Raw genomic sequence first — 25,550 nt, 5'->3', positions numbered from 1 at the left:
GTAGCAAAGCCTAGTCTTCCAAAGATTAAAAACAAAATCCCTCCAAATAAATATGATCATTATCAAACCACTGAAGGTAAATTCACCCTGCTTGGAAAAGACTTGTTAAATATGTGTTTATCCTGCTCTGTGTGTGTGCTGGATCTTTCCAACTGTCTCCTCACGTCCACTCTGCACTCTCTGGCCCCCCTCATACCCAGCTGCTTCAGAACACCAGCTTAGCCCCCCCCCCTCTCTGAACCTGGGTCCTGATAATGTGGCGGGGGGGGGGGGGGGGGGGGGGGCGGGCGGCTGGCATTCCCCTTCTCATTGGCAGTGATGTTTGTTCACTCAAGACCACACCTCCAAGCTGGGTGCCCACCCTTCTATCACTGCCCGTTCTCTGGATTCCAGGGACCTCTTTCCCCTCTGACCTCCTCAGCCCTGGCAGCCAGCCTTTGCTGGGATGCTTCTGCAGCCTATGGAATCTCTGTGTCTACCTACATGCTTGTAAATAACTCCCCCATGAGGCCAATTGCTGACTCTTTAACAGGGCTGGCTGTTTCACAACGGGGTTGTGATTTGTGTCGGGGTGACCCCCTCCTCCCTTTCCTGAGCCTTCACGTCAGTGCAACAAGCACATCTCTTTTTAATAAATGTGACATAAACCACAAGAGAATAAGTTAAGCCCGGGGTATACAACCTCATAAAGCTAATAAAGTAACTCAGACCTTTTGCTACAGTGGGAACTGAAGAAAGGTGTTTAGTTATTTAGATTGTTTCATTATTTAAATGAGGCCGTGGGAAAGGAATGTTAAGAAAAACAGGACCAAAAGTCAAGTCCATGGCCCATGATAACCTCAGATTGCTACATGTCCTGGCATGGGAGCAACCCACAACTAATAGGAATGTGTGCTTATAACAAGTCTACTTTTAATAGGACTTAAGACAAAGTCTTGGAAAGCAGAAACACACACACACACACACATACCCATGCACATACACACACACACACACACACACACACACACACACACACACACACGCATACACAGAGAGAGAGAGGCATACAAACACATGCACAATTGTTTTTAGTAATTAAGCCTTACTTAAAGAAGATAGTTTTCTGTAATCGAATATTTTCTGCATTAAGATCTGAAATAATAGTCATTAATAAAACTGCTCAAGAGATTGTATAACTTAATTGTCACAGGATAACCCCGTCTTTGGTGTCTCTTAAATAATTTTAAATGAACTTTCCTGACAGCGAAGGAGAGTGAGAGGCTCCCGGAATGGAAAAGTACTTGCTTTTGTTACTATAAGGGACACTTCACATGCAATCTGCTCTCTTTAAAACTTAGTTGAGTGACACTACTGTTGACTGTAAGGACAGTACAACACCATGGACCTCTAGAACTTGCCTAACTAAGTAGTGTGGTTTCCCATATGTTCCTTCCCTCTGTCTTTGGCAACCTCTCTCTTGTTTGATACTCTGAATATGACAGTTGTAGGCACCTCACATACTGTTATTAAATTAGTTTGCTTTTCTGTTGCTGTGATGAACACCATGACCAAAAGCAACTTGAGGAGAAAAGACTTCATTTAGCTTACATGTTCAATCACACGCCATCATCAAGAGAAGTCAGGAACAGAGGTGGAAACCGTGGAGGGGTGCTGCTTACTGGCTTGCCCCTCATGGCTTGCTCAGCCTGCTTTCTTATCGCACCCAGGACCACCTGCCCAAGGGTGGCGCCTCACACACTGGGCTGGGCCCTCCCCCATCAGTCATCAGTCAAGACTATGTCCCACCTACATGTCCACAGGTCAATCTGCTGGAAGAAATTCCTCAATTGAGGTTCTCCCTTCCTGGGCGATGCTAGTTTGTGTCTAGTTCACAAAAACTAACCATCACAGAAATCATAAATGGCTAGGATTTATCTCACTTAGCATAATGAGCCCAAGGATCACTTGTGCTGATGTATATTACAGTTTCTTGGGTTGTTTTTTCTTTTTGATTTTTTTGTTATTTGGTTGGTTGTTGTTTTTGTTTTGTTTTGTTTGTTTTTGTAGTATTTTCAACTAAAAAAATTCTCTTGTTATACACACATTTTCTTTGTCTGTTTGCCTGTTGATAGACTTCCATGTTTTTTTTCCTTAGCTGGGCTACGGTGAATTGTGTGGCGGTGAACACGAGAATGTTAACATCTCTTCAGGATCCTGGTTTTAAATCCAAAAACAAAACAAAAAAAAAAATCTTCTCAATAAATTCCAGTAGTGGTATTTACTGGGTCCAACAGAAGTTCCACTTGTAAAATCTGGAGGCCTTCTACACTGTTTTCCATAGAGTCTGCCTACTTTACATTCTCACCAGCAGTGTGCAGGCATTCCAGTTTCTCCACATCCTCACCTATAGGTGTTGTCATTTGTCTCTGTGAAAAAAAAAAGTCATCCTGACAAGTGTATCTGTCTCTTCTCCCTATGTCTCTGTCTCTCTCTGTCTCTGTCTCTGTCTCTCTCTCTCTCTCTCTCTGAGGTTTTACCTTTCCATGGGACTACTGTGTGGTGGTATTGTGTTACCCAAAATATTGTGCACCCTAATAAACTTATCTTGGGTCAGAGACAGAACAGCCACTAGATACAAAGGCTAGAAAATGGTGGCACTCACACCTTTAATCCTAGCACTCCAGAGGTAGAAATCCCTCTGGATCTCTGTGAGTTCAAGGCCACATTGGAAACGGCCAGGCATGGTGACACACGCCTTTAATCCCAGAAATCGAGCCTTTAATCCCAGGGAGTGGTGGTAGAAAGCAGAAAGGTATATAAGGCATGAGGACCAGAAACTAGAAGCATTTGGCTGGTTAAGCTTTCAGGCTTCTAGCAGCACAGTTCAGCTGAGAGCCATTCGGATATGAGGACACAGAGGCTTCCAGTCTGAGGAAACAAGATCAGCTGAGAAGTTGGTCAGGTGAGGTTAGCTGTGGCTTGTTCTGTCTCTCTGACCATCTAGCATTTCACCCCAATAACTGGCCCTGGGTTTGATTTTATTAATAAGACTCTCTAAGATTCCTGCTACACTATTGGTCATGGAGAAATGTCTACTCGTGTCCTTAGCTCATTTTTAAGCCAGGTTGCTTGTTATTGAGCTGCTAAGGTTTCCTACGTATTTTAGATAGTACACCCTTTAGTGGAATATTGTTTCTCCTGTTCCATAAGTTATCTGTTATTTGCATTGATGTTCACAGGCGTTTTAGTTGGTAGAATTCCACTTACTTTCAGTGTCTTGCCTTTGCTGTTATGTCCGTGAAATCACTGCCAAGATCAATGTCAAGAAGTCTTTCCTCTATATTTTCTTCTTGGAGTTCTGCAGTTCTCACATTTATGTCTTTAATCCAATTTCAGTTGTCTTTTTTGTTGGTGTAGACAAGGGTTCAGTACTCTCTTTTCTGTGTGGTTATCCCATTTTCCTGACACAGTTTATTAAAAAGACGATCCCTCTCCATTGTATATTCTTGGCATTCTAACTGTAGATCAATTGATCACACACATGTGATTTACTTCTGGGTTTTCTATTCTGTACCATCGGTCCGTATGTCTGTCTTCATGTTCATGCATATTGTTCTACTACTTTAACTTTATAATATTATTTTTGAAATCAGGAAATATAAGGTCTCCATGATTTCCTTCTTTTTTAATATCTAAATAATTATTTGTAGTCTTTTGTGATATCTTATCAATTGTAGAATTGCCTTCCTTGCTAGCATAGGATATAGAACCCTAATTATTCATTTTTTAAAAATATGCAAAGACTAAAAATAAACAGGGAAATGCTTCAGGATACAAAATTCACATTAAGAACTGGTGTGGACTGGGCAGATGGCTGTACAGTTAGAGAGCACTTGCCCCTTTCTCCTGCCCAGCTGCACAGAAGCAGAGGCCCAGGTGCAGTCAAGAGATGGCTTCCGCTGGGCGGTGGTGGCACATGCCTTTAATCCCAGCACTCGGGAGGCAGAGCCAGGTGGATCTCCGTGAGTTCAAGGCCAGGCTGGTCTACAGAGTGAGGTCCAGGACAGGCACCAAAACTGCACAGAGAAACCCCGTCTCAGAAGAAGAAGGGGGGCAGGGAGAGTTGGCTTCACCTGCCATCCACTGCTGTGGCCCAGGAAACCACTTGCTGCTGAAGTTGTGACTGACATTAACACTGCTTTACCAGAGTACTGAGGGCCACCCTCATCCACGATCATCTAGCACGGGGTCTTCTCAAAGCTGCCAAAGCCTTAGACAAGCACCAAGCCCATCTTTGTGTGTGATGAGCCTAGGTATGTCAAGTTGGTGGAGACACTTTGTGCTGAGCACCAGATCAACCTAATTAAAGTTGAGGACAACAAGAGACCAAGAGAATGGAGAGGCCTCTACAAAACTGATTGAAGGGAAAACCATGTAAAGTATTTGTTTGCACTTTGGTAGTGGTCAAGGGTGACAGCAAAGAATCACAGGCTAAGGATGTCATTGAAGAGTACTCCAGATGAAAATTTTGGTTAAAAAACAAACAAACAAAACAGCACTGGCTGCTCTTCCAGAGGACCTGGGTTTGGTTCCCAGCACCCACATAATGTCTCACAACCATCTTTAACTCCAGTTTCAGGGATCCAAAGCCCTCGTTTTTGTCCTTTGTAGGCACCAGAGCATACATGTGGTACCCAGACATACATGCAGACAAACATACACACCCATAAAATAAAAATAAATCTCTTTTTAAGAGTCAGTTGCATTTTAAACTCTAAAACTAAACTATCCACAAAGAAAATTTGGAAAACATTCTCATATGGAGTAACACCCCAAAACAGAAAGAAAATATGAATAAGAATACTGTGGTGACGTATATACTGTGTCCCCCAATAAAATTTATCTGAGGATCAGAGGAAAAAGTCAGCCACTATAAGTAAACATAGAAGTCAGGCAATGATAGCACATGCCTTTAATCCTATCACTTGGGAGGCAGGGATCTGTCTGAACCTCTGTGAGTTCAAGGTCACAGTAGGGAACAGAGCCAAACTTGGTGACACATGCCTTTAATTCCAGCACTAACCATAGAGGTCTGGAGGTCTATACAGACAGACAGGAAGTGACAGAGCTGGGCAGGAGGAGGAAGTGATATAGCTGGGCTGAGAGAGCAAATGAGTGAGCAGAACAGAAAGGCATATAGGTGTGGGTATATAGGAAGTAGGTCTCTCTCTGTGGAGACTGAGGTGTTGGTAAGGTGAGGTTAGCTTGTGGCTTTTCCTATTCCTCTGATCTTTCAGATTTCACCCCAATATCTGGCTTCCAGGTTTTTATTTAATAAGACCATTTAGCAATTCGTCTACAGAATACACTTGACAAAGGAGGTGAAAAAATTGTATGTAGAAAACTACAAAACACTCAGGAAAGAGATTACCACCATCACACGCTCATGACTGGAAGACTTGGTAGAGCTAGTCTTGTCACGGAAAAGTAAGTTCAGGAATACGTAATTGAACCAATCACAATTTAACTTCAATTCATATATCATTGCTATCATGAATCTATATTTTATTTTGAAAAGAATCAGATGAACAAACTTGCATATGCACAAACTTACACACGCACGCACGCACGCACGCACGCACACACACGGATCCTAACCTAGATCTCGGACATTACACATCAACCACCACCTCCTGTGCTTCCTCTCATTCCTTTGGCTTCACCCATATCTCATCTCTTCGGTCATCTGCCCTGCCACAGCCCCTGCCCACATCTGACCATCACACTGGACAGACTACCCAGGTCTCCTGTCCAGAGCTCATTATGTTGGGCCATTCCCTTGACTGCCAACTGTTGTGGAATATTGGTTTAAGATGTGTTACATTTGTTTATGCTGTGGGTTGTTTGTTTAATGATGCAAAGACGTGTTGCATTCTTTTATGTTGTATTTGTTTAACTCTGTGAAGCTGTGTTACTTTGCCTGTCTAAAACACCTGATCAGTCTAATAAAGAGCTGAACAGCCAATAGCTAGGCAGGACAGGGATAGGCAGGGCTGCCAGGCAGAGAAAATAAATAGAAGGAGAAGAAGAGAAGATCAAAGAGTGAGAAAAGTAGAGGGAACTCCAGAGGCAGCCACCCAGCTACACAGCAAGCCATAGAGTAAGAAGTAAAGAAAGGTATATAGAACAAAGAAAGATAAAAGCCTAGAGGCAAAAGATAGATGGGATAATTTAAGAAAAATTAGCTAGAAACAAGCTAAGGTCAGGTATTCATAAGAAAGAGTAAGTCTCCATGTGATTATTTGGGAGCTGGGTGGTGGGCCCCCAAAAAAACAAAGAGTTAAAAAAAAAAAGAAAGAAAAAAGAAAAACACAACCAACAGTCAACTGTGAAGCCATGCCAGTTACCTGTACCTCTAGAGTTTCTAACGTCTTCTATCATTAGTGGGCTTGGATAAAAGGCTACATTACTGGGCACAGCCACTGGCATTGAGAAGCCATTACAGCAGCTAAGCAGCATGTATAAGTATACGGATGCTAAGTTCCCTTGAGAAAACTCACCAGTGGGGAGGTCAGGCATGGGAAACATCCAAAGAATACAACCCTTCCCCTCTGATGTCAATCCCATCGACCACTCTGTAATGTCTCACAGAAGTCTCACTAGGTAGGACACAGTTGAGTCTCTACAAGGTTTGTTTTGAAGTGGTAGCCAACAAAACTGTGTATTACCTTATGTATTAATGTGTCAGGGCTACCATGATACAGTCCCACAGCCTGGGTAGCTTAACTGAAGAAATTGATTTGTTAATGATTCTAAAGCTAGAAGTGGATCCAGGTATCTGTGGGGTTCCAGTGTTCTGGGGTCTCCTGTCTCTACCTGTTAGCGCCCCCATTTGTCTTCACATGGCCTTTACTCCGTGCACACACACAGCTGTGCACCAATGCACTCTTCTTACAAGAGCAATCATTTCATTGGATTGAGCCAACAATGATGACTTCATTTTGACTTAAGTACCCCTTTAAAGACCCGATTTCCAAGCACAGCTTCATTCAGAGTGATTGGGTAAGACATCTGTGTTCAACTCAGCTTATAACATACTGTTTCACTCTGTCTGTTCTTTCATTTCTCACCCAAGGTGCCCTGGGGTTGAATCCTCAAAATAGAGCATCAGTGGCTTTGTCCCTGATGCTGGTTCAGCTTTCAGAGGTTGGTGTGTGTGATCCAATTGCTTGTTATGTTCCTGTGGACCCCTCCCTTTGCTGCATCCTCAGCAAACATAACCTTCCTACTAACGGTAGCCTTTCATTAATATGCCATATATAAATAATCTATTTGTCAGTTTTGAATGTTTAAAGGATGTTGTAGTATATCACCTTCTGATGCTTACTTTTCCTGTGAACACAATTCATCCCTTTGGTGTATAATGGCATTCCTTTCCCTCTGGTATAGAACATTTCATTAAGGATATACCACAATGTAAACCTTCCTTTGTTGGTGGACACTGGTTTGTGCTGTACAAACTAAGGTGAATGGCCAAAGAGCACAGAGCTCCTGGAGACCATGTGTTGTGGACACTGCTTGCTAAGACGGACCACAGAAGAAATGAACCTTTCAGACAGCCTGAGTAGAAGCAGCAGCAGAAACAATGAAGGTCCCTAGTGTCAGCTTCATTAAAAGCACTAAATGGAGATCTGATGGAAGCCTGACCTCAGAATCCAAGAGTTATCTAAACCCCAAAGAGACTAAGCAGGGTAATTTAGGAGCTCCTGCCTCTCTCCTGCTGTGATTAGAGAGTACATTCTCAGCTGGGTGCAGAGCAGACTCTGATAGGTCAGCATCCATGGTGGGGGAGCCTCAGCCTTTCCCACCCCTGGCAGCAGCAAAATGGGGTCTAAGCTTTATGCATGATTGGACTGGATTGTCCTAGGAAACTGGGCCATTATCAGCACCCAAAAGGCATTGCAAGAACACCATTTTCTTTTTAGGAGACCAGTTTGCAGATCATCTGGGGCTAGAGAGGTGTGAATGGTTAAGAGCACTGGCTGCTCTTACAGAGGTCCTGGGTTCAATTCTCAGCACCTACATGGCAACTCAAAACCATCTCTCATTCCAGTTCCAAGGGGTTCAATGTCCTCTTCTGGCCTTCACAGGTACTGCACACACATGGTGCAGAGACTTAAATGTGGGTAAACACCCATACACATAAAAATAAGTAAACAACCGGGCAGTGGTGGTGCATGCCTTCAATCCCAGCACTCAGGAGGCAGAGCCAGGAGGATCTCTGGGAGTTCGAGGCCAGCCTGGTCTACAGAGCAAGATCCAGGACAGGCACCAAAACTACACAGAGAAACCCTGTTTGGAAAAACCAAAAAAAAAAAAAAAAAAAAACTAAACAAATAATTTCCTCATATATTAGCATTTCTATCTCAAATAGTTTGCGTTGTATTTTGCAACACATATACTCTTAGGAATGCTGTGGCTGGGCCATCTGGTATAAGGATATTGAATGCTAATTTAACTGCATATCTGCACAACAGGTCTCAATGCTCTCCCAGTACATCCCTGAAGGAATTCCAAGTGACTGTGGTAAATCAGTTGGGTAGTTAACGGTAACCAGCATCTCACTGTGGTCTCTCTCCAGGCCATTTTGTTAAACGCTTTTCTGGATGCTTTTATGTTGATTTGTTATCCTCTTGCTTGGTTATTTGGAAGAATTTCTTCTATATTCCTGATGCTAGCCCCTAAGATTTCTATTTTTCCTCTAATTTGTAGCTTTCGTCTTTTTTTGTTTTGTTTTGTTTTTCAAGACAGGGTTTCTCTTTGTAGCCCTGACTGTCTGGGAACTCGCTCTGTAGCCCATACTCACAGAGATCCACCTGCCTCTGCCTCCCAAGTGCTGGGATTAAAGGTGTGCACCACCACTGCCTGGCTTTATCTCATTTTCTTAAGGTAGCCTTCAATGCAAAGAGGTTCCTCACTTTAGGGTAGTTGAATGAAGCAATCCATTTTATCTTAGTACATACACATCTATATGCATAGATGTATGTAAAAATCCTTCCCTTTACCAGGGTAATAAAGAATACATCAACTTTAAAATGGTATGTGAATCCAAGAATAAATAGTAACAGGAATTTAAGATCAGTTAGATTGAGCTAAACAGGGGTGGCACACACCTTTAATCCCAGCACTTGGGAGGCAGAGGCAGGAAGACCTCTGAGTTTGAGGCCAGCCTGGTCTACAGAGGAAGTTCCAGGACAGCCAGGAGTACACAGAGAAACCCTGTCTCAATGCACCCCCCCCCCTAAAAAAAAGATTAGTTAGATTGGAATAATAGTGAAAATATCGCCTTGGGAAATATGGCAAAAGTTAACAGTTCAAGGAAAATGTAGAGTCTTGGTCATTATTTTTTAAAGTACGTATTATGAAGTAAGTATTCAAGTAGAGAGATATGGAAGACACCGTTGATCTTGCCAACATCCCTTTCTTGTCCTTCTGTGCAGGTCCACTAGTGACACTCATTGCTGAGCCAGGGGGATTGCGTGACGTTTCCCACAGCCCATCCCCAAGCCAACCTTGGAGATGGCAGGATAACCTCATAGCTCCAAGTCAGGGAAACTATAAGATAGAAGCATCCCAAGCACCCCATCCACCTTGTTAGAGATAGGCCGCTCTGGAGTGTCACCCAACTTGGAACACCCATGTGGACTCTGAAGGAGGAAAATATAAACTTTCGATGTGGGGGGGGGGGGGGGACATTTTGAAACTATTTGTCACAGCGTGAGCCAAACACGAGTCACAAAGGAGGAAGAGGAAAAGAAGGTGACTCTTGTCACCAAAGGAAGTAGAAGAAAGGAGAAAATAAAGAGTAGAAATTAGTGAACACAAAACAACAGAAGAGTCCAACAAAAGGAGCTCTTCCCCAGCCCTTAGGAAAGCTATCAGTCATTGCCAATTCTCTTCCAAGTCCTCTTGCCAAGTATATTTACATCTCCCTACATGGTTCCAAACATATCAAGAGCTTGCACATAACAAGCTCAATGGGATGCATTGTTTGTACATCCTTACAATTGCCCAGGAAATTTCCCCCATCCTAGAAACACCCCCCCACCCCCAATGGATGGCATGGATGTCACCTACAAGCCTTAAGCTGGAGAAATCATAAGATTTCTTTAGCTGCCTCACGAACCCACCAGAGCAGAAGCCAAGAACCACAGGTGCAAAGTCCAGGGGAAGGCAGACTCCCAGGGTGAGAACGGAGCTTCCAGCAAAGCTCGAGGAGAACATTCTCCACGCAGGAAAAGAGCAACACGGCGTTCTGATTAGCACGCACGATTTTCCACTGCCCAGAATAGAATTCAATCTCAGTCCCCATGAAATGAGGGAGGCGTCATCTCCATTCTCAGCTAATTCTACAAGAGTGCTTTTGATAACAACGCTACAAAGCATGAATTGGGGAAAAACAACTAAGCAGAGCACTGGCAATAATCAACATCTTCAAACACGATTTGCAAGCGAGTCTATTTAATTGTCTTCCTTTTCATTTTATTTTTCGTCGTTGGATTGCATCATAACTTAGCCTCTTCTGGTATTTATCACCCTTTAGAGTGTAAGGTTCACAGGTACAGAATTTCTGATTATTTACTTATAATTAGGAAGTCAATTAGCCCTATTCAGAGTCCAATGTAGCAAGGAGCAGAGGCCATTCTGTTAAAACTAAACTTTCAGTCTTAGAAAACTTCAACGATGTAGTTTGTTGTTCCCAGGAACAAGCCTTGGGTTGTTGTTTTTTTTAAATTGTGTGTGTATGTGTTGTACATGTGTGCACAAGCATTCGTGTGGGGGGGGGCATATGGAGGTCAGAGGGTAACTTTTTGGAGTTGGTGTCTCCTTCCACCTTTTTCCTTTCCTCCTCCTGCTCCTCCTCCTCCTCCTTTTTTTTTTTTTTTTTTTTTTTGGTTTTTCAAGACAGGGTTTTTCTGTGTAGCTTTGGAGCCTGTCCTGAAACTCCGCTCTGTAGACCAGGCTGGCCTCGAACTCACAGAGATCCACCTGGCTCTGCCTCCCGAGTGCTGGGATTAAAGGCATGTGCCACCACCACCCGGCTCCTTCAACCTTTATTGTCAGGTTTGTGTAGCAAGTGCCTTCACCCGCTCAGCTACCTCACCAGCCCTAAGGCTTGGTGTTTGTGTGTATACTTGTATCTCTTGGGTCCAGATTACCCTACATCAAGATTCAGATTAAGGGTGAATCTGCAAGTGTTAGGCCAAGGATTTAAGGAAAACACATCAGCTAAATTTAACTAGTTCCTCGTTAGAACTAATACACACAGCAAATCTCACACCCAGGCATTTGCATTTATGTTGTCAATTCAAACCACCAAATGCTCCCTCAGGGCCGCATCCTCCGCATTCCTTCAAAAAGAGAATTCTGAAAATGGCAGAGTCACACGTTGAAGTCAAGTGCAGTACTTGAAAGACCATGAGCCTAAATCTTCTTCCACTCACTTCAGTGCCTGAGGAGTAAAAGGGAAAGTTAAGCCTTGGAAGGTCTCGGCTTTAGTTCCTTCTTAAAAGTCCTTCTAGCCGGGCGGTGGTGGCGCACGCCTTTAATCCCAGCACTCGGGAGGCAGAGCCAGGTGGATCTCTGTGAGTTCGAGGCCAGCCTGGGCTACCAAGTGAGTTCCAGGAGAGGCGCAAAGTTACACAGAGAAACCCTGTCTCGAAAAACCAAAAAAAAAAAAAAAAAAAAAAAGTCCTTCTAATTTCTGATCTAAATGTATTGTTGCCTGGGAGACCAGCCTCCAGATAGCCCAGGGCTCGAAATGAATCCATGGTGTTGGCATATAACTAAGACTTTTCTATCTGAGGGAGGTTAGGGAAATAGACACTTGCATACTCTCTTGACGGTTTCCTTCAAACCTTTTCTTTATTCTTCCTTTGCATTCTCTATCCCTTCTCTCATTCCAGATGTTTTCCTTCTAACTCATTTTAACTCTCTCTAACTCTATCTCTATTTTTTCCCTTACAGCTTATTTAGCCCCAGCAAAATCTTTCAGGCAATATGAAAATTACAGTGTGGTTACATTCTGTTTTTCAAGTGAATGATTACAACGAATATAAAATAAACAGTAAAAACAGCATGTTTCCATATCCCTTACATGATTAAACATTTTATATATTATGGGTGAAAACCAAATTATCCTAAGAACCCACATATATCCATACCCAAGCAACTTGTTGTATAGATTAACCATGCATGCAAGCAAGGTATTCTTCTTGGTCTGATCTTTTTCTGGCAGGCTGCATTTTGCAGCTACAAAGAAAGGGCCAATTACTTTATTACTTACCTTGAAAGGTAATCTTATAAGGAATCACAAACCTAAACTTTTATATATGAAAAAGAATCAATCAGCTCTACTTTAAATCTTTAGGGTACATACCCACTCATCAATAGTTCTTTTTATATCAGGAGACTGAGGGCAGAAATGGGTATAAGGAATTATTCATCACCTTTGGTTATCAACCAATCCTAGCAAGAAAAATGTGTCAGCTAGTAATAATTGGACTGCTTTGTTCTTGTTTCCTGACCTTAATGAGTTCCTCACTCAACTCTGTGCCTTTCTAAAACTTTAGATTATCTTCTTGGGCTTTTCACCTCAGAGCTATTTGACAAAAACATCTTAGTCTAACTTTAAGTTATTTTCAAAGCTTTGTTTCAGCTATTATGCACTCTGTAACCTGTGAACACATCTCCCAACATTAAGATTAAAAGAATTTAAGCCAGCTGGGCTACTGGGACTCAATTGTTTCTCTTAATCATTAACTTAAGTAAGCCACAATCTATACAGCTCCTCAATAGAAACTCATGGGTTCTAGCTGTATGACACCTCCTTGTTTTACTTTGATTCACCAAAACTCTGTATAAGCTATCATTATTATTATCAATTAGGCAGTAAGCTTAGGGAACCATCTTTATGACAATCCACAGATAATGCCCAGTTGAACAGGCTGTTTCCATGAGCTAAACACACTACATTACAGGCAGTGGGGATCTCCCCACACTCATTCACACCATGCCGGATACCAGAGGAAATTGGCAGGGACAAACAGCAGAAGCAAAAGACACTCTGTGGTCTGTGGTCTCAGGGCCTTGCCCGTCTCAGGCTGACCCATCAGAGAGTTTCCTCCTGGTGGGCTGACACCTTGAACTTCAATTGCCACCTGCTGCTCCTCTGACATGGCCACCGGCAGAAATATCAGTTGACTCTTGCTGCTTTTTGACATGTCCATAAGCACAGAGCACATCGAAGCAAGCGGTGTCATAATGCCACCCTTGCCTTCCCTGGTTAGTAGAGATTAACAGTGGCAAATCCGGAAACTAGCAAGATCAGACCTGGGGGTTCCTCACCAGGGGTCCAGTGGAGGTAAAGAGTCCATGGAAATGATCAGTATAAAGTGCACCTGGAATACAGAACGAAGAACAGGCTTGAGTTTTGCTGGGGAGAAAAAAAAATAAAATAAAATAAATATTATTTCTGTCTTGGGGCATTTGTAATTTATTAGGCTGCATTGTTTAAACTGTGGGTTGTACCTGCGAAATATGGTCAAATACATACCAAGTCATCTGGTTCTGCCTAACAGGTGACGGGGCACAAATGAAACCCTCTAGCAAGGAAGGAACAGAAAAAGTTACCATATAAAAAGTATGGCCACAGCCCTGCCCCAATCCAGTGGCACAGGCAGTTAAACTGATTTATAGGCAGTCACCATTTACAAAAGCCCTTCCAGAGTCAACAGGGGGACCTCAGCATCTGCACTAGCTGAAACTGCGCATGCCCAGATTCTTGACCAGCACACAGTGATTAGCAAACCAAACAAAAGAGCACAGACCAATAGCCATTCTTCACTTCCTTTATCGGCTTCATGGTTTCTTTTCCCTTTTGCCTTTCCACATTATTCCTTTTTTTAACAAAACATAAAAATGAGTTTGGGGTATCACTGTAAGACAGAGGGGAGTAGCGAAGTGGTAACAGCCTCCAGGACTGGGAACCAGGCTCAGATTTCTTTTGTTTTCATCTATAACTGATGAAGGAATTTGGCAGGCAGGGGAGATAAACTGAGGATAAGCCAAGCCCATGGTTCAAACAGAACTCCAGTGTTCAGAGTGTGTCCAATCATAGACGCTCATCCTTTCTTGGGCTCTGACTCAGCCAAGCATCTGAGTGACAAAGATATGTACCAGGGACAACCACACAGCCAAGCCACAGACTCCACGGCAGTGGACAAGGGTATTATTTTGTGGGTTAGAGACAAAACGGTGAGTAATTCCCTGTTGGCTGGCCCTGAATGCTTCATTTACTAGAGGCTGAGATGAAAAAACACTGCTGTTACCACAAGACAAGAGTCAGCATCTAGATGCTCCTGACAAAGGCCCTTACGCGCTGTCACGTGACCAAAGGCAGCTCAGGCTGTAGACTCTAGAATCACTTCCACATTGTAGGTAACTGCAGGACAGAGATAAACAACCAGCTTCAAGACCAAGGTCTGTGAGTGGCATGAGATGGACTGTCTGACTTCAAAAGCCAATTCCTCAACTATTTCTGGTTCCCTGATGCCAATTTCCAAAAGTCAAAGCTTTCTACATCCATGCTAATTTCCCAAGCCCCTCCTCTCTTATCCTGGCACAACCTCACTTGGGAAAAATGGAATGCAGTTCTTAAACAGAGCCTGACATTCACGAAATGAAAAGAACAATTTCTCACTTCACAGACAATATTGCTTTATATTAAACTTAATTGTAAAGCTTTGATACTTCTTAATCATCAAAATGTTCCAACCAAGATATGTCAAAATGGCGAAGAAATAGTAACGTTAAATTATAAATCCATTTAACACATCTACTCGGTAGAATGACATTCCTCCTCTCCTTTTAAGTATTTTTCTCCTGATATTTTTTTTCTCCTTTATAGCAATCCTTCATAAGAACATCTGTACTTATCTGGGGGGGGGGAGAAGAAGGGAGGGAGAGAGGGAGAGAGGCAAGGAGGGAGGTAGGGAGAGGGAAAGAGAGAGCCTGGGAGGAGAGGGGGTGAGGTTCTCACCGCCCCAAGACGTCAGGGCTTACTGTCTTTCCCTGCTTTGTAAAATCTCTTAATGTCTCTTTTCCAATCTTCTCCCGTGACTTCAGTTCCACAACTTTTCAAAGAAACATGACACTCAGGGAAGAGGACTCCCTCAAAACAAGCCTGAGGTGCTGCTTGGATGCTGCCTTCCCCAAAGCAGAACAAGAATGTCGGATTGGCACCCACTTTCCATCACACATCACCTCTCATGTTCTCATCCATGAGATCAGTCATCCGCCAGCAGCAGGATCCATTCAAAAGACGAGCTTCAGAAACAGAGCCATGACCTTTTAGAAAATGCACAGGCATATCAGGGCACAGCCTGAATCCGAGACCTCAGGAGACCTGCACCACGCGCGTGTATCCTGACAGAGAGCCCCAAAGGTTTTCAAAGACTACATGGTATGTAGCCTCTTGCATATGTGGCATTATTTTGCTAGGTCCAAACAGAATTTAATCTCTGTTCTCCAAGTAGGTAAGCCATTGGTCATTATTTGAGAAAGAATGTAGCAGAAAAGTTTTTCCTCTATAGGGATAGAGAAATATAGAGCAACAGAAATCAGGATAGATTACATTGCCTAAAATTAGAGAAAAACAAGGCCCTCTGGCAAAACTTCTATGTGACTTAAATCATTTTTTCCTTTACTTCCATTAAGTTTCACACTAAGCATTCTTTTGTGACGTCAGCCCACTTCTAAAAATACTTCTAAACCCAAATAAATAGAACCCCTGTAAAACAGAAAATGAAACCTTTCCAGATAATACAATTTCTAAGAAAGAAGATGGACAAACTCCATAACCTAAAATACAAGTTATAGAATCCATTTTATAAGCCCCTATAGGTCACCAAACCTCTGCTGGATTCTTCTAGCCCTGGTTCATCACAGAAGGCCTTACATGTCCTTGAAGGTACATTGGAAAGGTCAGGTTTAGGGTACTCTGCAAGCCAATCTTCCATTAAAAAGATGTTAAAATGTTCCTCTTCTAGCTGCTAAGTATGAAATACATGGTAGAACGTCCCCACGTCCCCTCCCAAACTTCCTGCACTGAAGCATTAAGCCACATTAGGAACATGCCAGGAGGCGAGGCTTTGAGGAGGTAAGCCCTTAAAAGTACCCTTGAAAGAAGGTTGGTATATGCTCTTTTCTCTCCTCTCTTCTCCTTCCTCCTCTTGCTCTCTCTCCTCACTCCTTTCTTCTGTCTCCTCTCCTCTCCCGTGCCCACTCCCTCCTTTCTTCTTGCTCTCTCTCCTCTCACTCCCTTCCTACCCACCCACCCATCCCCAAGATAGCTGTGTGCAAACCAGAACTGAATCAGTCAGCACTTTGGCCTTGACGTCCGATTCTATATTTGGTTATGGCAAAGCCCAGCCTGACTAAGACATGGAGTAACCTCCAAAGTGAATACCCAAACCATTGGTCAAGCCAGAGGGTGGCTGTACCAGAAGTATAAGAATTTCTTTTAAGATGGTCACTCACATACAATCTCCAAGGAAATGGCTTGGGTTCACCTCACCCCGAAGGAAAGAGGCCATTTGTTTTTTAACAGGCTAGGAGAGAATATGAACCAGTTATCTGTGCTATTTAAACACATGCACAGCAGGTGAGAACATCTGAGCAAGGCCGCCGTCTCTTCCTAATGCACCCTGGGACATCTAAGCAAGGCCCCCATCTCTTCCTAATGCACCCTGGGACATCTAAGCAAGGCCCCCATCTCTTCCTAATGCACCCTGGGACATCTAAGCAAGGCCCCCATCTCTTCCTAATGCACCCTGGGCTGGCAAAAGGCCGCAAGAGGTTCCTCCATGGCTGGCAATATTAGAACTTTAAATGAAGATATGTACTTCCTCAAGACTCTTGGGTGTGTCTATGTAAATTGTGTTTATGTAAAATAGATCATAGGGGTTTTGGAAGATGGTGGGAATGAAAATTGGAGGTGTTTAAATGCATTGTTTTTTTGGGGGGGGAATAAAAACAAAACAAAGGCCCACACAATAGGTGATAGGACTTCAGTTTGGATCGAGAAAGAAGTGAACAGAAAACAGCAGACAGAAAGTGGGACAAATACATCGACTGAGGCACTAAATAACAACACAGGACTTCCTTCAAAGCATTTGCTCTGAAATGGGTGGTGCTGCCCCCTAGGGGCAATCTTTCTAAGCGGACATGTTAATGGCCAGTCTCCTTGTATTTACCAGGTTGGGGTCATGAATGCTGCAAGAAGCTGCCAGCAGACCGGGTCCTTCACAATAAAGACTTAGCCCCCCCCCACACACACACAGCACAACTTTTGGTTGCCTTCTAAATACTCATTTCATTGCAAATCCCGTTCACAACCATCTGAGTCCGTGACGTCATTTTTTTTTTTTTTATGCCGACACACAGAGGACTTTTAGCTCAGGCTTGAAGTGTTTTGGGTTTTTCCGGAATGCAATTATTCTGTAAACTGAAGTACGCTCGCGTGCAGCAGCAATGATGAATGAGGATTCTGGAGCCACACCACCCTGATTTCACCCCAGCTCTGCCACCACCCGCTGCACATTCTTGGACAATGCCCTCAGATGAAAAACAGAAGTGACCGTGGTTCTCAATTATGAATGTTATCTCAACAGTGCCAGGGACAGAGTGAGCTCTGTATGACGGTGTCGTAGACAAGTTTTGTAGAACTTTATCTGGAATCCTCCACCTTTTGGGAAACTGGGTAGCTGTCATCATCAAACGGCCTGTGTTAGGCTTCGTTTATAGCTACCATGATCACGATGTTTTTCTTTTTAAAAAAATGTTATGAAGCCGGGCGGTGGTGGCGCACGCCTTTAATCCCAGCACTCGGGAGGCAGAGCCAGGCGGATCTCTGTGAGTTCGAGGCCAGCCTGGTTTCCAAAGCGAGTTCCAGGAAAGGCGCAAAGCTACACAGAGAAACCCTGTCTCGAAAAACCAAAAAAAAAAAAAAAAAGTTATGAGTGTCTTGCCTGTCTGTGCACCATGTACATGCAGGGCCTAAGGAGGGCAGAAGAGGACATCAGATTCCCTGAGACTGTAGTTACAGACAGTTGTGAGTCACCATGTGGGTGCTAGGGACAGAACCCAGGTCCTCTGAAAGAGCAGCCAGTACTCTAACTGCTGAGCCATCTCTCCAGGCCCTATGATCATGACTTTATACTATGTATGTGCGTAGACCATGTACTTTGCTTTACTATATGATTATAAATATATAGTCATGCTATATTGAAATATTTCATTTACATCTTATTTACATAAATGTTTACATTTCAGCTGTAACATCATATCAAGTGTACTACCTGCCAAATGCTTTTATGTGTGTATCTTTTATCATCCGTGATTTTCATTTGGTGATTGTAGTGATGTTCTAAAACAAGGAAGGCACCAAGAAAACAACCTCTAAATCAACATGAGCAGAGCTCATATGAACCAAGACCGCAGCAGCGTGCACTAAGCCAGCACAGGTCTGCACCAGGACCTCTGTGAATCTATAATGGCTTCCAATATAGTGTTTTTATGGGATTCCTCAGTGTGCAAATGAGTGGGTCTCTGATTCCTATCTCTTCTCTTGGGCTCTTTTCTGGCAGAAGCCACACCCAAATTCACACCTCTGTCCTGCGGCTCAGAACAATGCTGGAGCTAGACTCTGGCACAAAGTTTGTCTTATTCAACTTTGATGTGATAGTTTTATCTTATTATTAATGAATGAATGAATGAATGAATGAATGAATGAATGAATGAAAACCTAGCCACTAACAGACACTTAGACCTGCTGGGAAAGGGAAAATCAGTTTTCTCTAACTGACCTTAGGTATAGCAACCACTCCAGGACAGGCCTCATGTTCAGAAGTAGTTGGCCAACATATCGTGAACTCCACAGGTTGTATGTGTTTGTGTGGTGTGTCTCTGTGTGTCTGTGTTTTACTTGGTTACCCTTTGGTGGGGTTTTTTGTTTGGTTTTTGAGTGTGGTTTTAGTTTGTTTTCTTGGTTTGGGCGCTTTTATTTTTGTATTGGGCTTTTATTTTTTGAGAAAGATCTTAAAGTTGGGTGGGGAGGGAAAGGGAAGATCTGGAAGAACTTGGAGGAGAGAATATGATCAATGTATTTAAGATTGTTTTTTAAAAAACAAAATATAATTTTAAACAAAAAGCATTTCTTTCTTAAGAATGGGGATGGTGTTGGGTTGGGTATGGCCAGATTAAAGAGTTACCAGTTTAAGCTGCTCTGCCATCCTTCACCATCTGTGTTAAACCATTGTCACGGTTGACAGAGGGTTAACTGTTGAGCCCAGGAGTGCCCGATCATTTTGAAGTTTTTTAATTGCATGTATGCATGTGTGTGTGTAGGTGCACATGCATGCACATGGAGACCACATGCTGACATCGGGTGTCTCCCTGGATTGCCCTCCATCATACATATTGAGAAATGATCTCTCACTGAACCCAGAACTTGCAGACTCCGGCTAGTCTAGCCAGCCAGGCTGCTCCTAGAATCCTTCATCTTCACTGCCTCGGAGTGCTAGAATTACAGGCAGTCGCCACAGCTGCAGGGATCTGAGTTGGGGCTGAGGATCCAAACTCTGAGGCTTCCCTTGTCCATTGAGTTCTTTACTCCCCGACACATCTCCCCGGCCCCATTTTGAGGAACTATTATTACCTGTTGTTTACGTATTTCAGAAGTAAAGGTTTATAAAATATTTTAGCAGCAATACAGTTCTCAAACAGAATTCAGGTAAAAAAACCCCAGATAAAAACACAAAGGAAAAACAAATTGTGGAGACTGTAGAGGAAGCCAGACCTCTCCCTGGACTTGCACAGCACTTCCAGGAAGAGCCTGGGAGGTACCATCTGCTGCAGTAATTTGAGTTGAACCCCGCAGAGAGTTAAGTCTGAGTTCTCAGAACCCATTCTTAGAACGGTCATTCGATTCAGAAGAGATGTTTTCTGCACAGAAAAGAGGCCACCCCATTAGCCATGTCCTTCAAAGCTGTGTACACCATTAAGCAGCTGGGACTATACTATGAAGAACCCTCTTCTAGACCAGGGTTAAAACAAGCACCGTGTCTGGGCACAGAGCCAACTCAGGCCAACAGGAAACTGGCAGGGGCCCCCCTGCTCTTCTCACACAGCTCCTTCCTTGCCTCCGGAGGCCCTTTCCTATACCCTGCCCACATGCTGGGGGTTAAGTACCAAGATGAATCACACACAGAATCCTTACATCCCTGTTTGTGGCGTCATCTGTGACCCCCACCCAACACACTAACTTCCCAAAGCTCCCCGCAGACACTGATGGGAAAATGCTGGTATGAACCCAATCACACTAAGAGAAGTGGATGCTCGGTCTCTTAACCCAACCAGAGGCATTTAAGATGGGAGAGGGGCTCACTATCCCCAGTGATCCACTCACGAACTGCCTTTCAGGCAGGTCAGTGGACATTCCCAGTGGTGTGAAAGAGTATGCAGAGGCCTGGCTAGAGCTCTGCCTAAGAATACGCTGGAAAATTCCTTTTCTGTAGTTGCGTTTACATTTGCTTCTTTAGTTCCACTACCACAAATTCATGAAATCCCAAAAAATGCTTGGGAGGATTTATTTCAGTTTTTAATATTAGTGCCCATGCTGGCAATGGCCAGAGTGGTCACTTGTAAATCTGAAAACACTTTGAATGCTTTTTTTCCTTCGGTTTCACGTATGACGCAAAACAGCAATATTTCAATTACATGTGACTAAGAGTAAGAAAAATATACAACTCTATTTAAAACACTTAAATTAACAAGGTAGGGCTTTTCCATTCTAGCAAAATACGGTACATTCGGTTTAAACAGGAGTTAATATCCAGACACACGTTTTCAAAATACCTGATGCTAGTTGAAAATCAGTGACCATGAGGCTTTCCAAGACATTTCTAATTAGCAAAATGTGTACAACTGGGAAGGGCTGTAGGCTTTTTTTTTTTTCCAGAAGACAGACATCAAACAGGTCAATAATGTAAACTGACCAATGTCTTATCACTCTAAATCTTGTTGCTTCATTTTCCTGAATGATACTTTGGCTCTCAGCAAACCTTATATATAGCTTCTTTCCCTCACAGAACAACACACAGAACAACTGCAACACCCCTCACAAAAAGCACACACTTTCTTGTGTCTACCACACACCCCATCGAAGTGTGCTCAAGAGTCCGTACTGGCTCACCTAAATGGAGGTTGTTATGGAAAAGGGGCAGCTAACCATGTGTAACAGCTGACCTACAGGTAAAGCCCTGCTCCAAAGAGCCTCACACACTTACCACGCCACTCTGCCGTGGACGCAGCCACACTTATAAATATGGGCTATAGCTTTAAAAAAAAAAAATATCAAAACAGTTTTCTCCTTCGGCTTCTTCAGACACAGAAGTTGGACCACAAACCAACACATCAATGTGACAAAAGTCATCAACCTTAGTCCCCTGCTGCCCAAGAAAACAAGAGTGAACAATGTTGCCAATTCCTGACATTAAGTTGTCTGGCCAATGCACAATTTACAGAGCATGTCTCCATGTTCCCACAATGGGGAGGCAAAAATGAGCAGGCTGTGCCATGTCGGTCCTTCCTTCTGCCTCCACAAACAGCACCTAAGATCCTCTGAATCAGACGCCCGCCAAGGACTTCAAAAATCCAGGAACGGCCGCATGCAACCTTAAAAAACAAAACACCATGGAATGAAGTAAGGTCGCCTGGAGCAATGCGGATGGAGTCTGAAGCAGCTGTCCCCTGAGGAAGAAGGCACTTGCTTAGCAGGAGACAGGCAGCAGGAGGCTGGTGGAGCAGCCTCAGTGAGTCAACAGCTTGAGGCGAGTCAGCCAGGTGACGAGCAGCGAAGGCTCCCCAGAAGATGCCTTGGCAGATGAGGAGGCTGATTTCTTCTTGGGCCCTTCCTCCTGGAAGGGAATGGTGGCGCTGCTGTGCAGATCCGAGTTGATATAGCACCTGCTCCCTCGAATGTAGTCCGCACCTCGCACCAGGTGCCGCTCAGTTGTGGGTCTGGAGAACCGGTACACAGGCGAGGCGCTTTCTTCAGTGATGGGTGTGATCCGCTCATTACTGAAGTAGCGGCAGAGGGCCTCTTCCCCTGTTTTCAAACAAAGCCCACAAGTCTATGAGTACAAGAACCCCCAGATCTAACAGCACCAATAAGTAAACACATACCCAGCTCTCTTCCCTGCAAGGCCCTGTGAAGGGCTTGACCTGCCTCAGGAGTGTTTGCAAAAAGAACCACCGAGAGGTTCGCCATGAGCCTTACGGTTAAATAAAAAATGTCAAAACTTCTCCACCTCCACACCACCAACTCATGTCCTGATTGTGCGCTCCTCAGTGACTGGCACTGTGTTGGGGGGCTGTGGAACCTTTGGGAGGTAGGGCCTGGCTGGTAGATGCACCTCACAATGAGTGGTCCTGTGGTGATATTGTGTTCCCCAAAATATTGTACATCCTAATAAAATCTGGGGTCAGAGAATAGAACAGCCACTAGATACAGAGGCTAGAAAATGGTGGCACTCACACCTTTAATCCTAGCCTTCTAGAGGCATGGATCTCTGGAAATAGCAGGCATGGTGACTCACGCCTTTAATCCCAGGAAGTGAGCCTTTAATCCCAGGGAGTGATGGCAGAAAGCAGAAAGGTATATAAGGTGTGAAAACCAGAAACTAGCTTTTAGCTGATTAAGCTTTCAGGCTTTTGAGCAGCACAGTTCAGCTGAGATCCATTTGGATAAGGACTCAGAGGCTTCCAGTCTGAGGAAACAGGATCAGCTGAGGAACTGGCAAGGTGAGGTGGCTGTGGCTTGTTCTGTTTCTCTGATCTTCCAGCATTCACCCCAATACCTGGCTCCAGGTTTATTTTCATTAATAAGACCTTTTAAGATTTGTGCTACATGGTCCTCTGGAGGCTACACCTGCTCTTGGTTCCTGGCGCCACTGACTGACCATCCTAGTCTACCATCTCATACTGCCACTGCCACAGCCGGAGTCTCTGTGCCATGACTTCCTGGCTACGATGCGTTGTGGAATATCATGTTAACTAGGCAAAGATGTGTGATATGTTTCTGCTGTGGAAAATGACTTTAACCATGTGAAGGTGTGTTACATTTGTTTATGTTGTGGACTATTACTGTAACTATGTAAAGGTGTGTTACATTTGTTTATGTTGTGGACTATTACTGTAACTATGTAAAGGTGTGCTACATTTGTTTCTGCTGCATTTGTTTAATTATGTAAAGATGTGCTGCATTTGTTTCATCTTGCCTGCCTAAGGCACCTGACTGGTCTAATAAAAAGCTTAATGGCCAATAGCTAGGCAGGAAAGAGACAGGCGGGGCTGGTGGGCAGAGAGAATAAGTAAGAGAAGAAATCTAGGCTCAAGAGTGAAGGAAGAAGAGGAGAATGAGGGAGGAAGAGTGACATGCCCAGCCTGGCAGCTGCCAGCCAGACACAAGAGGCAGGAAAGGAAGAGGGGGAGGAAAATGCAAGTTGTCCTCTGATCTCAACATGCACTCTGGCACCTATGTACTTACACACACACACACACACACACACACACACACACACACACACAATTTTAAGAAAAACAAGCTAGCTTGCTTCCAGGCACCTTGCAGGAAGGGGGCTGCCTAGGATGTTTTCCTGGGATCGGCCACGTGGGTACCCACAGGCTTGTCCAATGAGGGCAAGATACTCTCCAGCTGCAGCAGAGTTCTTAGTGTGGTTCATATGGCACTGGTTTTTCAGGCACACAGCATGTATGAATTATGGGGTCATGAGGGTTTATACACAGACTTTTTTTTTTTTTTTTTTTAAAGGAAAGCCTGTGAGGCTAGCCAGTGTATAATATAGTTGAATTCCCTGCAGGGAGCCCCTAAGATGTCAACATGTGAAGCTATGAACGTGGAACCTAAGTTGTAGTGGAGGCCCCTGAATGCTGAAGCCATCTGCCAAGGAAAGCTGCAGACATCAGACAGAGCCACTCTAAGATGTAGTCAGCATGGCTATGGAGCAAGGTGCCCGTGTCCACTGAACCACAGATCATGGTATCATGCTTTTGAGGTCTGGACACGGAGCTCATCTTGTGTTGGTCCTGGAAGGTTAACTCACAGTTAAGAGAGTTGTCCTTGAGTCCCAGAGTCCTTTGACCTCTGAACTCCTAAACAGTATAGGAACCACTCAAGACGATGGGTTGGTGTGGATGCCTTGTGTATTCTAAGATGGAAATGAGCCTCAGGAAGTCAGGGAAGGAGTGCTGTGGTGCGGCTGTGAAAGGTTCCCCCGGGAGCCTATGTTCTTGGTGCTGGTGCCCTCGCTTGAGAGACTGGGGAGGCTTTAGGAGGTGGGACCTGGCTGGCCGAAGGTCATTAGGGGTAAGCTTTTGAAGGCTACAGTTCAGCTGCTAGCTCCAGCAGCTTTCTGCTCCCGGGGGTCTATCACCACGTAAACAGCTTCCACCTTGTGCTCCTCCTGCCACAGACAGAGCCACTCTGCCACGCCACCCCCACCGTGGGACGGAAATGGTGGCCCAAGGAAACATTTCTCTCTGAAGTTGTTTCTGTCGGGTTTGTCGGTCACGTGATATGAAGTGGCTAATGTATTCTGGCTGCTCTAGCACCCACGAGGAAACACAATGGCCCAGCAGAACCAGAGCCAGAACTTTTTTTACCTACATATAACTTCACTTAAAATAAAAAAAACAAAGACAAAGTGTGCTTCTATCCCCACTTCCCCAGCTGTTTGTGGGTGGGGCCTGCAGCACATAGGGGGGAAACTAAATACTACTGGTCTAAAACAGGAAAAATATACAGTGGTAAAATGATCCCTAATGGCATTCTGCTAGACTCATAGGTCAGTGCCTTGCTCAGCCATCATCACCCCCAGAGGGAGGGCTCCATCCCAGAAACACTGCTCACCCCCAGAGGGGAGGGCTCCATCCCGGGAACAATGCTCACCCCCAGAGGGGAGGGCTCCATCCCAGAAACACTGCTCACCCCCAGAGGGGAGGGCTCTATCCCAGGAACACTGCTCACCCCCAGAGGGGAGGGCTCTATCCCAGGAACACTGCTCACCCCCAGAGGGAGGGCTCCATCCCGGGAACAATGCTCACCCCCAGAGGGAGGGCTCCATCCCGGGAACAATGCTCACCCCCAGAGGGGAGGGCTCCATCCTAGGAACACTGCTATTTTATTTCTTAAGTGGCCATGTGTAGAGAGACATCATCACTTCTAAAGCAGTCATCAGGAAGTTCTCATAACCCCAATCCCTACACTACCCCTCTCCTTATATGAAGGAGAGCAGGCTAGATCCACGCTCAGGGAATGGCGATGAAGATGTCAACGTTTTAAATCTAAACAAAGGCCAGCCCTGCCACCTGCTGACGGCTGCACAGACTTCCGTCTGCACACCAGGAACATCTGAAACCCAGAGACT

The 25,550-nt window shown here is 44.3% G+C and overlaps 1 protein-coding gene across 2 annotated transcripts in view; it reads right to left on the bottom strand.

Moving 5' to 3' along the window:
• Positions 1 to 11,774: 11,774 nt before the first annotated feature.
• Cnksr3 (CNKSR family member 3) overlaps positions 11,775 to 25,550 on the bottom strand; it is a 107,213-nt gene continuing 93,437 nt past the window's right edge. The window contains exons 13-14 of one of the 2 annotated variants that reach the window (XR_008221174.1): positions 21,390 to 22,210; positions 11,775 to 13,442 (exon numbers count right to left, since the gene is read on the bottom strand). Coding sequence is in view for 1 of the 2 variants with exons in the window: in XM_052750921.1 (XP_052606881.1) it covers positions 21,912 to 22,210 (299 nt within the window). In the remaining variant the exon portion in view is untranslated. Of the gene's footprint in view, positions 13,443 to 20,674; positions 22,211 to 25,550 lie in introns of those variants that run through there. The other variant, XM_052750921.1, reaches the window with a different exon arrangement.

This window comes from Peromyscus californicus, unplaced genomic scaffold, assembly GCF_007827085.1.
Source record: "Peromyscus californicus insignis strain IS unplaced genomic scaffold, ASM782708v3 Scaffold_22__1_contigs__length_63687245, whole genome shotgun sequence".
NCBI lineage: Eukaryota > Metazoa > Chordata > Mammalia > Rodentia > Cricetidae > Peromyscus > Peromyscus californicus.
This window is presented reverse-complemented; position numbering and strand designations above follow the sequence as displayed.